At 31.5% G+C, this 13,803-nt stretch overlaps 1 protein-coding gene across 2 annotated transcripts in view; it reads right to left on the reverse strand.

Moving 5' to 3' along the window:
• Positions 1–252: 252 nt before the first annotated feature.
• LOC129222273 (regulator of G-protein signaling 2-like) overlaps positions 253–13,803 on the reverse strand; it is a 39,063-nt gene continuing 25,512 nt past the window's right edge. For both annotated transcript variants that reach the window (XM_054856753.1, XM_054856754.1), the window contains exons 2-5: positions 5,471–5,556; positions 3,937–4,073; positions 2,829–2,992; positions 253–1,190 (exon numbers count right to left, since the gene is read on the reverse strand). In XM_054856753.1, coding sequence (XP_054712728.1) covers positions 1,005–1,190; positions 2,829–2,992; positions 3,937–4,073; positions 5,471–5,556 — 573 coding nt within the window. In that variant the 3' untranslated portion in view covers positions 253–1,004. The remainder of the gene's footprint in view (positions 1,191–2,828; positions 2,993–3,936; positions 4,074–5,470; positions 5,557–13,803) is intronic.

A 13,803-nucleotide genomic window follows, 5' to 3' on the forward strand; every position in this document is an offset into this window, starting at 1 on the left:
CAGTGAAAATGCCACATGAATATTAAAAAAAAAAAAAGTGTTTAAAATGCTGTTTTCGAAATTCTTAAACCTGAAATCCGTCACAGAAAAGAAGTTCAAATGCTTTGACTTTACCTTGGTACTGATTCCCGCACCCGCACGGAATCATTTCTCGTCGGTTTGACGTCATAACTCCTCCCTCAAACCGTCTCCGCATAGAAATTTCGCAAGCGGAGACGGTTTGAGGGAGGAGTTATGACGTCAATCCCAAGAGTGATACAGACGACTTTTTACGAACTAGGTTACTAAATTTCTTACATTAATGCCATGAAACTTTTAATGTCGGATGGCATGAAATCGGATCATGAGTTTAATCAAAATTTCCGTTCGACGAAAATGATTAAAACTTAATTTTAATTAAGTTGAAAAGAAATCGAATCAGAATTTTAAAATGAGTTATTTAGTTTATTTCTAAAACAAATGCTATAGGTGCTAATGCTTAGCATGTAAAAGTTGTACTACATCTCAGTAAGAAAAACTAATAGCATTTTTTTCCATGAAATTGCGCTGTTAGCGTCTTCAGTAAAATAACTTTGACTGTTAAGCGGTTTTACCTCAAAGATTTGCGTCAATATTACAAAAGCATTTGAGACTACTTTTCATTTCTCGATACCAACTACAAATAATTACAATTTGGATATGGACATCGATCCTTTTTTTTTTCAAATACAACATGCTCGAAAAAAATGAAACATAAATAATAATACATGTACACACATTAATTAGATGTATTGCTCAGAAAATTCTGCGAGTGCATTACAATGTAATATTATTATTGCTACATAAAATGCGCATAAAACTTAAATCTCCCACTATTAATTCATGTGACATACCACTGAGACCCGCTTAGAAAGATGAGTTTATGTACACAATAATATATTTTACTACTTTTCATAAAATAGTCTCTTGCGATGGGGAATGCTTCAGTATGTATGGATTTATTTATAATGTCTGCTGAGAGGACCTCAACTGGAAGTGTTTGGAGTATTTCCATGCGCAAGATCTGTATAAAGGTCGGATTGCAAGAATCTGACGTATGCGTCTTGTTCCATTAGTCCTTGAATCCTCCTTTGAGCAGAGTCGAAAGCATGTCTGTCAGGGTTCTGTAAGTGGTTGTAAATTGAAGATCGCATTGATGAATCTAGATTTACCTGAAAAAATAAGAAAGTAAAAATTAATAAGTATTTTTGAATTACTACGTAGTTTTTCTCAAATTAAATAACATTGTCAAAGAATTAGTTTTTTTTAGTCTAAAAATCATATTCAAAGTATTTTACTAAGGATTTGGTTGTTTATTACTAAAGGCCTTCTTCGGACAACGTTTTTTGTTTTTGCTATTTTTTTAGCATTTCCAAAAGAATGTATTCATTCTTTGTGTGTGTGTTCTACGTCTGAAAATGACGTGATTACTATAACAGTTTTTTTTCAACAGATAGATTTATTTTGTTACATGTTTAAATGCAGGTGGAAATATTTGTAGGGCTCAAATATAAAGCTAATTTTTTTTTCTGAGTAATTTTCAAATATATATTAAAATGTCATGAAAATAAAAATAATATATATTTTGATTTAGGGATAAATATGTTTCAGACACACGTACTTAATTTTTTTTCTTTTTACACTTACCTATATTTTTCAAAACTGTCCTATGTTTTGTGAATTGGTTAATTTGATTCCCATATACAGTAAAAAACTTTTGATAGGTTAAACCAGGGACTCCTAAAGTGGGTGCCGCAGATAGGTATCAGGGGTGCCGAGAAGTGTCCATTAGGGTGGGTCGAAAAAATTGAATTCTTTAGTTCGGATTCGCCTTACCTCTCTAAAGATTAAGTTTGGTATTCTGAATTTGGGGTGGCGGGGGGGGGGGATCTAAGTTGACATCTTCAGTTCGCGCATAAGGCTGAAAGTTTGAAAAAATGTTAAAAAATTCAATTTTCAGAAAATAATAAAATTAGTTTTTTTTTTTTTGTATTTTTGCATATTGCAACAGCAACAGTCATAAATTGTCAGTATATAGCATAGTTTGAACCTAAAAATACTTTATAGCTTTTACATAAGATCTTTAATTCGCCCATACGCCTTAGATTGGGCTTCAAATTTCAGGAGTTTTTAGCCCAATTTAAGGCGTATGCGCAAACGAAAGATCTTATGTAAGAGCTATAAAAATTTTTTTTAGGATCAAACTGCGTTATATACTGACAATTTAAGGCTGTTGTCTTATAAAATATAAAAAAAACTAAGTTTATTATTTCTTGAAAATTCAATTTTTAGCATATTTTTTCAAACTTTCAGCCTCATGCGCGAACTGAAGATGTTAACTTAGAATTTTTTTTATTTTTTATTTATCCTCAATGGAGGATACTAAAAACTACAACCTTTGAGAGGTAATGCGATTCCGGAATAAAAAAACCGATTTTTTTGATCTACCCTAGTGTCCATGGTATCAATAATATGTAAAGGCAGGACCATGTGTAACGAAGATAGTCTGGGGGTGCCGTGAGAAAATTCTTATACTTCAAAGGGGAAAAATACGCAAGCTTCTTTTGCGCATGGGAAAAGTTTGGGAACCATGCGATAAACTATGATCATTTTTACACTCGGAAGCCATAAGTTACTTTAGAAAAAGTTACAGATATCAACCAAACACAAGGTAAGACAACCAAATCGCTGTTTCCAAATGCAATACAATAAATTACGCGCGTAAAAGAAAAATATTGCATTGCTCCACAAAATTTAAGCTCCGAATACGAGAGTGCAAATTTAATTTTACTTTCGTTCGTTCTAATTACCTCTTTAGGAGCTTGTACAGCTACAAAGTCGTCGTATATCTTGCGAGCTTTTGCGGACAGTTTGCTAGCCCTGGAGCGCTTGTAATCTTCACAGGCCAACCAGAATTCTATATTTTCTTCACTAAACTCCCTTGATAGAAATGCACGGAATAACGTTAGCCCATCTGAAAGAAATAATTCGAAATTATTTACAAAATGGTAAAACTGTTTTTGGAAAAGTGTACTAGTTTATTCGTAAACCTTGTTTTTGTTACTTTATAGAGATTAAAACAAAAGAACAAATGAGATTAAAATTACATTTATGTGTAACAAAAATAAAACGAATATTTTTAGAATTTAAAAGATGTTTTTATTGTTGGGTTGGTGTTTGGTTTAAAGTAACAATTAAAAAACCCAAAAACGACCGTAGCCGTAACCCAAACACGAATCCAGGGGGTGATTTGGTCATGGGGGTCATGACCTCCTCCTTTACTGCGGCCATTGATAGTCTAAAACTGCATTTTTCAGTATTTAATTTGGAGAAATTAGCGATAAGGAAACCCAAACTCCCTATCCGCTTTCTAACATCACACTTATGATTTCTCTTCATGCTAGTGCTCATATTTTCATGCTATCTAAAGCTAGAAGCTGGATCTGATCTTGCCTTAACCATGGTAGATTAGACATTGTAAACAAAAAGGTTCTTAACTTTACGACATGGATTTGCCTCACTTAAAATGCAAAATGATGGCTGAACGAAATTACATGAACATCGATTGCCAAGGCTAAAGTTTCAATGCATATTCAAATGCGTGTTAAAAACAGGGGGTTGCCAATTGAAAACTTTTGACTCGATTCTCATTTCAATATGGTGACAACGTCTTAAGAAAATTTTATATCGTACCTTATTCCTGACAAACTGACACATTTAATGTGTCTCTTACTATTTTAAATAAGAGTGGAGAAGCTTTTTTTCTGAGACTGTGTAAGGCAAAGATTGATATATAATATCCAAAACATGGGACACATTAATATAAATCTTTTTTTTTTTTCTTCTTAACTTTTAGAAAATTACATCAAAAATTCCTTTTCAAGCAGGAAAAAATGTATCATAAAAGCAAATTCTTACATTTACTATTGGTCAGTTCCTGAAAAGACTCCGCCCATTTGAGAGCTTCTTCTGGAGAAGGTCGCACTGAAGGTTGTAGTGAGCTGTCAGTATGCCTCCTGCGAAGGAAACTTAATCGCATTTTCATGTCTTGAGCCCTAAAAAAATATTTTATCATAAAATTTGTTATTATGCCACTTTTAATAATCAAAAATTTTAAGGCACATGGATCTATACTACATTAGCAGCAACCAAGCGTGCATTATATTAGCAGCAATATAGTATGAATAGCAATGAGACTAAATATCAAAGCGACAATATAGTAGGTAAAATACAACAACGTGTATGCACAGGGACGGATACAAGGGAATAGCGATGGGGGCGATCGATCCTTTGAGCGACTTTTCACCGGTAATTTTTTGAAAATGAAGTTCGGAAACGCGAATTTAGACGTATTTCATTGATGTTGGGAGTATTGGTTTGATTATCTTTAACAAAAAGTTTTTGCAATTTATTAATAAAATTAATCAGTCAATAAAGTTTCCTCCTGGCTTCGATAATATAAATTTCAAAAAACACAATAGAGAATATTCAGTTTATCAGCAAATTTGTTGCAAGTTTAAATAAAAAAATATTTAAAACAAAAGGAAAATTTTCATCCTTTTCAAATGATGGAAAAAATTAAATTCGGGTACAGATAAAAAATACACAATTATCGACTAAGGAAATGTAAGAATAAAAATTGTTTCAGTTTAGTGAATTCATTCATCCCTCACTCTATTATCGTATGCCTGGGATTAATTTCGCTTTTGACTCGGTCATAAGACAAATTGACAAATTCAATATCAGATGCGATTTCATTCATGACTGGCCGAAAACGATAGGGGAAGAAGTTCAACCGGTACGAGAATCATCTTCTAAATGTTACTTTCATTATAAAAGTTCAAAAATTTCATTCATCATCTAAATGTTTATTTCATCATTATAGTTGAAATTGAAAATAAATAAATAAATAAATAAATGCTTGTCCCATAAAAGACGGCTTTGGAGCTCGTATTTTTAAATTAAAAGTATTGAAGGTACGTTTTTGGGATGAGGTGGGGAAAATGTGTATCAGTCCAACCACCTAACTAATGTAAAAGATAAGACCGATTCAAGTAATCAGGGCTTAGTTTCTATAAGTAAAAAAAAAGTACGTAAGCTCTTAGTCTTCAGAACTTAGTTTTGTTTAATTTTGAATATAGTTTTTTTTTTATAACCAAAAGGAATGTTAAGCTCTTAGGGAAAATTTTCTGAATGACGTATAATTCCTAACGCAATTAGCGTATTTGCTTTGGAAAAACTGCATCAGGAGGAATATTTGACGCAACACGAACGAAACTGCTTTTCTTTCCTTTTTCATTTCATTATATATCAAAGGTATGTTTTAAACAGTGTAAGATTATTCATCATTGCTCTCCACGGAAGAGGTTGGATCGTCCAATGCAATGTTGAGAAAAATAAATGCGTCGAACACTCAGATATGAAAACATAATTAATGGTCTTTAATACTTACAGGGTTTTTCTGTTTCGTTTTTGCTTCTCATCGCCATCTTCCCGACTTGTAGGAGCCGAATCTGCTGATTTCGTTTTGGTTACAGGCTGTGAAAGAAGAAGAAAAAAAGTTAATTTTTTTTTTAGAAGTAAAACTTATTTACAGCAATATTAAATGACTGAAACTTGTCTTTCTTAATAGATGACATGAAATTAGATATTCGCTCTCAACATTTCCCCTTCCGTCTATTAAAGTCTTTCAAGAAATACTTAGGCAGAATAGCAGTTAATTAAAAAGAAAGTATTTCCAATACAATGTTATTTATTATCTAAAGTAATGGTAACTTTTTTTTTAAGTGAAAGAATAAAACCTCCATTTTACAGTAAGAAAATAAAAAAAAAAATTATAGTTTTCTTCAGTTTAAGAAAGAACTTGCATTCAGTATTCATTCAGATATTATCTTCAACCTAGAAACATTTCATTTCTTAAAAAATAATCAATTTATTTTGTTTTTGCAAAATCATAGGAAAGTTTTAAGAGTTTTTTTTTTTGTTGTAAGGAGAGACATTGTTAATAATTACATTATTTTTCAAAAGTCACACGCATTTTTTTCAACTTCGTTTAAAGAGATTAGTTTTTGTTATGTACAGATATATGATTATATCACTTACAACAGGATTTTTGAGAAAGATTTGATAACATCTGGATGAGCATTAAATATAATTCCCATGAAATAAAAAAGGGAGGGAAATTAATTAATAAAATGGGAGAAAAATAATAATTTGAAAAAAAAAGCTAAAAATGACACACGTAAATATTTTATTCTTCAAACATAATTAGAATGTTATTTATATAGTTAGATAATTTATTCTTTAACAGACACAAATTTTTCTTAACTTCTTCATCGAGTTTTGTTCTGTTATTTAACAGTACAGATCTTCTGTTATATCTTGTTCCACACGTTATGTTTTCAGCTTTAAAACATATTACGCGAATTTCGTTCCCTACGTAAACTGAACATTGATTTTAGACTACATTACGGAGTTTTTATTAAAAGCTCAACTAAACGCTATTTTTAAATTTATGATTCGCTGTTTGAGTTTCATTTTTTATTTGTATCAGAAGATATGTTTTTAACTACAACGCATTCAGTGACGTATTTTTGTTGTTGATTTCAGGATAGACTTAGTAAGATCTTGATTACAAAAATAGTTGTACTTTTTTTTACATTGTGAGTGTCAGATAGTCAGTCATCATTGCCAATGGCGGTGATTAGGGGGGGGGGCGACTTCCCCCGCACTTTTTTCATCATCAAAGATTACCTCAACGTTAAGATTTCAATTTAAAAACATTCTGGGTAAGATAACCCGTACATTAACGTCACGAAATATTGTTTAAAATTTCAGTTTTAAAACTTTAATTTTGAAAATTTTCGGGGAGAAACTCCCTGTGTGCACATCACCCTTCTTTTAAATTCAAAGATGACTTAAATTTACATTATAAAGACTCCATTTCTGAGGGGGAAAAAACTCAGGAGGAAAATCTCCTCAAATAGCGTAAAACTGTGAAAAAAAAAAAAAAAATACTGGGAAAATTTCCGAACCCTTTCGTTCCTCCTAAGTCAATTAAAGAGAAGTCTAAAATAGTGCTTTAAAAGACGTTTAAAAATGTTTTAAAGTTTGCAAAATTTCTGGGAGAGAACCCCAAACCCCTTGCTCTAAGTTTACTAAAGATCGCTTTAATTTGCGTCTTTAAGATATCAGTACTTTCCGAAACCTTTCATTACCAAATACAGTCCAAACTTCTTAGTTTTCTTCTTATTATTGATATTAATTGGACTTTATTTAAAAAAAAAAAAAAAAAACACCACAGGGACAACCCTGGAAACTCCTCATTCCTCAAACGTTGAAAAAACTACTAAAACGGAATTTTAAAACTACAATTCCAAAACATTTACGCGAGAGAACATCAGAAGCCCCCCCCCTTCCCCTTATCACTCAAGATAGTCTAAAATAGTATTCAACTTCCTAAAAAAAGATTTGTCCCCGCATTTATAAGCACATCTCAATGCCTCTGATCATTGCCATCACCCTGAACCATTGTTACAGCTTAAAATAGTTTCTTAAAATTACTTTTTACGTAATTAAGTATTTATATTACATATGACGGCAAAATGTCTTTAATTAGCACTAACTTTAGTAAGTTCGCAAATGTGTTATAAATTTATAATATTTATTGATTCTAGTTTTAACTAAGTCATAAAAATTACTAATATTAACTTTTATGACTTATTATTACTTTTATGATTTTCTCTTTTGAACTTTCACTATTTGTTGATTGTAACTTTACGCGTGCTATTTGTGGTAGCACTAATAATTATCTTTATGATTTTTCTCTTTTGAACTTATATTATTTGTTGATTCTAATTTTACACATGCTGTTTGTGATAACGCTAAAAATTACTTATATGATTTTCTCTTTTAAACTTATACTATTTGTTGATTCTAACTTTACACATATTACGTGTGACAGCACTAATGATTATTTTTATGATTTTTCTTTAACTGATTTCCGTTGAAAAATTTATTTTTTATTTACACCTTTTTGGGATGTCTCCTTGCAAAATTAGCATTCAATGTTCTAATCATGTATCGCATTTTATTTAAAGAAATTCACTTTTTCCTATGATTCAAGTTGTGAACATTATGATCAATCCTCTGCAGAACCCGAACGTGATTTTTGAGAACACAGGACACAAACACTTTTTCGTGCCCCACTATCACTTAAAAAAAATGAGGAGACTTTTTTTTACATTTAATATTTGCACCTTGATATATTGCCATACTAAATGACTTTAATTTTAACTAAAGCAGCAGATTTGGTAACCCCCCCTCACACACACAAATTTAAGTGCCCAGGGCCTTAATGTGGTCTTGTTTCCTTCGGGCAATTTGAAGAACATTATTTTTACTTCCTGTTTTCCGGTAAATGTTTGCGTACTTGAAAGAAAGAAAGAACGAAAAAAAAAGAAAGAAAGAGAGAGAGAGAGAGATATGAAATGTTTTTTTTTTTTCAATGCTATAGCTCTTTAAAAATACAGCGTTTAGCATGGGTAGATGTCGGCTGATTTAATACAAGGGATTTTAAGATATGATAATCAATTATAATAGATAATTTAGCTGCTAAAAATATGCTTAAGTATTATTTCTAGAAGAGGGAATGAGAATAATTAAGCTCTTCTTCCTAGATCAAGACGGGTGTGGGGGAATTTATCCATAGAAACGAAAATAGAAAAAGTTTAAACCCCGCAAAAGTTTGGATAATGTTTAATTCTCGTAGAGAATGATGAAATTGTAAAATTCCTAGAAAAAAGGTTGAAAAATGTCTCTTGCTGAAAAATTTAAAAAACTAGAAGGGGGGAGGAGGGATTGTATTTGTTTAAAACATACGGTGACGAAATTTAATTGCTATAAGGGACAATTACTAGATTGAAATTTTAGAAAAAGAGCGAAATATATTTAGTAAACTCTTAAAGAAGATGACAAAGTTCAGTTTCTTGAAAAGAGAAATGATGAACAAACGATGTTTGGAAAAGCTCATGAAAAACTGATATAAATATAGATTTGTAAACTGAAATATATTTAGAGTTGCTTTCGTACTCTGAAGATTTCATCAACATACCGATGACAACTAAAAATGGTTCCAAAATAAAATTCAGTATCAGGATTTATGAATAAAAATAATGACTTTATTCCAGAGACGTCATATTTAAGCTGCATATAGCCTGTTAAAATTGTAAAAAGACGAAATGCGATGTTCAGAAAAGCCTCTTTTCACCTATGAGTATATATAAAGATCCTGCATTTATAACAATCGAAAACCTAAAAATACTTGAAACAGACTAAATATCGCAATATTAAACTATTCTCAAACAAAACTATTCTCGAAAAAGCCTCCAATTTACGTACACCGAAAAGCAACTAACAAGGAACAACAAAACTTCTCTCCATTTTAAGGGCTCTTTTAACTGGCTTCATTATATTCTAGACTCATATCTGGAAGTAAAAGCTGAATCCAAAAAAAAAAAAAAAACAACGAAGACGACACTACTTTCACTTGAGAACAACCCTCCGCAGTATCGATCTATTCTATTTTCGACGCGGGGGAGGTAGCAATTGAAGCTCACTCGGAAATACTACGGCCAGAAGATTTCCGTCAGTTAACGTTCGTAAACAAAAGAAACGCGAATAAAACGAAAGAGGGTAAGATTGGTTCTTATGAACAACTCAGAGGTGCCCATATCCCCCCCCCCAAAAAAAACCTCTTTTTCCTTTTCTTAGCTTTTTTTTTTTTAAGATTTATTTACTTTTTTAAAAATATTTTCTTTTTATTTTTAGTTTCCGTTTTTTTATTTACTTTTAAAAAAATAATTTTTATTTATTTATTTTTAGTTATTATTATTATTATTATTATTGAAAAGTTCTGTGCTACGCCAATGACATTCACACACAAACTAAATAAATAAATAAAATAAAACATAAACAGAATAAATGAAATAAATAATTCAAATTAAAAATAAATCAGTAAATACATTTAAATAAATAAATTTAGAAGTCCCCCCCCTTGTGGGCACCTCTGGAATAACCGAAAGGAGCACCGATGGAAGGTCACTGTGACCTTCCAAAAATTTCCTTATTTGGCAAATTTTATCAGACCATTCGAAAAAGTTATCATCATTGGACAAAATTATCATCATTCGACAAAGTTTGGAGTTCTAATTCGGCAAAATTATCATCATTCAGAGAAATTTTGAGCTCTATTTGGCGCAATTATCATCATTCGGCGAAATTATCATCATTCGGTAAAATTTTGAGCTCTATTCGGCACAATGATCATCATGCGGTGAAATTTGGAGTTCTATTCGGCACAATTATCATCATTCGGCGAAATTTTGAGTTCTATTCGGCGCAATTATCATCATTCGGTAACATTTGGGGTTCTATTCGGCAAAACTATCATAATGCGGTGGAACTTTGAGTTCTATTCGGCACAATTATCATAATTTGGCAAAATCTGGAGTTCCATTCGGCAATTTGAGAATTTCCGCCCTCCCAAAGATTTAATTCATTGTTCGAGCTTCTTTAGTTAAGAGAGTTCAGAATGTTATAGATAATATATATTTCACAAAATTATTGCCACGGTATAATGCCAATAATTCAAGTGAATTTAGAAGTTGAAAATTTTTCACATTTATAGAGCTAAAAATGTTTTGTTAATTAAAAAATATGTACGTGTAAAACAGAAAATCTCTAATATCTTCCTTAAAAATGGTATTTCAATTTAAACAAAAAAAAAATATTCTGCAAAAAATTTAAAAAAAGGGCTTTTAAAAAAAATATTTCTTTAATTTTAAAATTGATAGTTAAATTTTCATGCACTGCGGGAAAAAATCAATTTCACTTTTAAAATTGAACTGTTTTTTCATAATTTTATATCAAGCTGTGAGATGTTGATGTTTTTTTTTAGCAATAATTCTCAAAGCAACCACTACAACTTCAAATACAACAACAAAGACCATTAAGAAATCCCTCATGAGAAAAATCTACGAAATAAATTTTATTTGTGTCCAAAAGTCAACGAAACTAATTTGGAATAGTTCGTCGTCCTCTTTGAGACACTGATGCTATTTTTGAACCGTTAAAAGGCAAGCGATAAATTGCGCGATTATTAGTTAATGAAAATTCACTTGCGTAATAAAGTTTTACTTCAGCTTTCATAGTGCATCTAATTGAAGAGAAGTTCGAAAATAAAAATTTCAGCTTTTTAATTAAAAAACTTTCTCAATAGAAGGTGTTCTGAAGATTTGTCTTTATTGCTGAATGGTAGACTTTTATTTTAAGTCCGACGCTATTTTTTTTCAACCGAAAAGGTGTCACTGATGTGCTCTTGAAAATAAAGAAATTTAATCAGATTATAATTGAAGTGTCTGCAAGCATTTATTTCAACCTTTGATAATGACTTTGTTGTTTCCATGGCTACAGTGAAAGTTATTTTTATTTATTTAATCCACTTGATTATACATTGGCACTGTCAAATGACATTTCATTAACTAGTCAGGAGAATTTAACTTCAGAAAGTAATTAAACAAAGTAACCCAGACGAGTCAATTGGAGGAAATCTTCATCTAAAATAGAACTTGATTCTTAATATAAATTATACTTAAAAATGCTTCGGAATTGATGTCGTAGTGAAGTAAGAAATGTTTAGAATTATTGAAACATTATAACCAAGGCTCAATACAGTGAAACCCCGATTTTACGTCTTTCAAATCCAGGGACGGACACAGACAAAGAGAGAGAGAGAGAGAGAGCGATGAGAAAGAGAAAGAGAGAGAGAGCGATGAGAAAGAGAAAGAGAGAGAGAGAGAGCGATGAGAGAGAGAGAGAGAGAGCGCGCTGAGAGAGAGAGAGAGAGAGAGAGAGAGAGAGAGAGAGAGAGAGAGAGAGAGAGAGAGAGAGAGAGAGAGAGAGAGCTCTGTGGGAGACAGAGAGAGCTCTGTGGGAGAGAGAGAGAGAGCTTACTGTGAGTACTTTACTCTGAATTTAACAGTTTCAACTTTTCAATTTTACTTTTATTTTTACAATATTAGGAATTACTAAAATGTAATAAAACTCACTCTCTCAAAAATAACAACCAGAGAAAACTTAATATCTTTATAAGGTCACAAGCACAGCATTTAGTGACTAATTTCACGAGATACCATAATGAGCGAAATATTTCCCACGAGAAAAAAGTTCAAGGTCTGTATTATGCAAGTCTGCCAAAGAGTAAAAACAAGAAAGCTAATAAATTAATTTAATCACAGCGCTTTTTTTTTTTTTTTCATTTGTCGTTCCTCAAACTTTCTTTTCTCGTAGGTTTCAGATGAATCCATTTTTGACATTCGTCACTAACTTATAATGTTCTGGAACACCGAGTAACTCTTTGAGCAGGAAGGAAACGCAGCGTTGAATTTGGAAGCCGATGGGTTCTAGATTTTAAATAAATGCATAATAAATGTCACTAAAGATTTTCAATGAGATTTGAAAAATATATGCCATCAAATCTTACATGTGGAAAATCACTAAAACAATATAAAATTCTGTGGCGTTTCAAAATGTCCGTAATTGGTTCAAAAACTCCGCTTCGCAATAAAAAAAAAAAGGTTCCGTTTCAAAAACTCTATTTGGTTCAAATATTCCGTTATCCGATCAAAAAGAGCTTCTATTTAAAATTTAGTACTTAGGGCTTTTTTAGGAAAAATTCCATAATTGGTTCAAAAAAATCCACCGTCAAAAATTACGCTTTTCATTTAAGAAAGGTTTCAAAAGTAAAAAAAAATCAAAAATTCCACAATTAGGAAAGGGACACTACTTAGAGGGAAAACTACTTTCTCAAACAAACCAAAAAGTATACATCATATACCACCGTTCAATATATCGCTGTAAACAAATATACAGTGAAAAACGCTAACTGAATGAACAGAAATATTTTTTCGCGTAAAAAGAACTTCGTGCAAAAAGATTCGCTTTGAATTGCACAATATACTATCCAGACCGCTACAGCATTTCGTCGATTTTCCATATTAAGCTTTTTCGTGTAAAACGTATTTCACTGATGTGCAGTCAAAATCGCTTATAGCGAGCCCTGTTTTGACGAAAACTCGGATTTAGCGAGGTAATCAGAAGGATTTGCTTTGTACAATGTTAAGTCAATGGGAACGAAACTCCTTTTTAACGAGTAAACCCCGCTTAAAGCGAGCAATATTTTTGTAATTCATTAACGGTCTGTTGATTTTCTCCTCAAAAAAGATTCTTCTATGTTTGGAAAAAATTCCATATTTTGAATTCAACCGAAAGTTAGAGATAAGATGTAGATAATGAGTACAAGTGATGACATAGCTTTTTTTTTTTCGTTTAGTAGAGCAGCATTTAAAAATTATATATTTGTTAAAGAGAATGTTTCCATTTCCGAGATATACTTCCGAGGATATTGTAGCTGAAAGTCAAGATACAGAATATAAATTAAAGTGACCATTGTTACGACAAATGTGAAGAATTTGAAAATTTGAAATAGCCCTTGATATACTTGGCTTGCAGCAGAACTTTAGACTATTTTGAAACCACGGATGCAAATGACGATGTCCTTTGCACCCCACGTTCCTCGAAAACAATAACAAGAAAGAAACCATAAGACAGTTCTAATCAAATAACCAGCTTCTTTGGTACTGTATAGCAAAAAATAATAATAAAGCAAGCATGAATAATTTTATGATTTTTTTGACTATCCCGTTTTTTACAAGCACTCGGTTATAA

The sequence above is a fragment of the Uloborus diversus genome, chromosome 5, assembly GCF_026930045.1.
Source record: "Uloborus diversus isolate 005 chromosome 5, Udiv.v.3.1, whole genome shotgun sequence".
Taxonomy (NCBI): Eukaryota; Metazoa; Arthropoda; class Arachnida; order Araneae; family Uloboridae; genus Uloborus; species Uloborus diversus.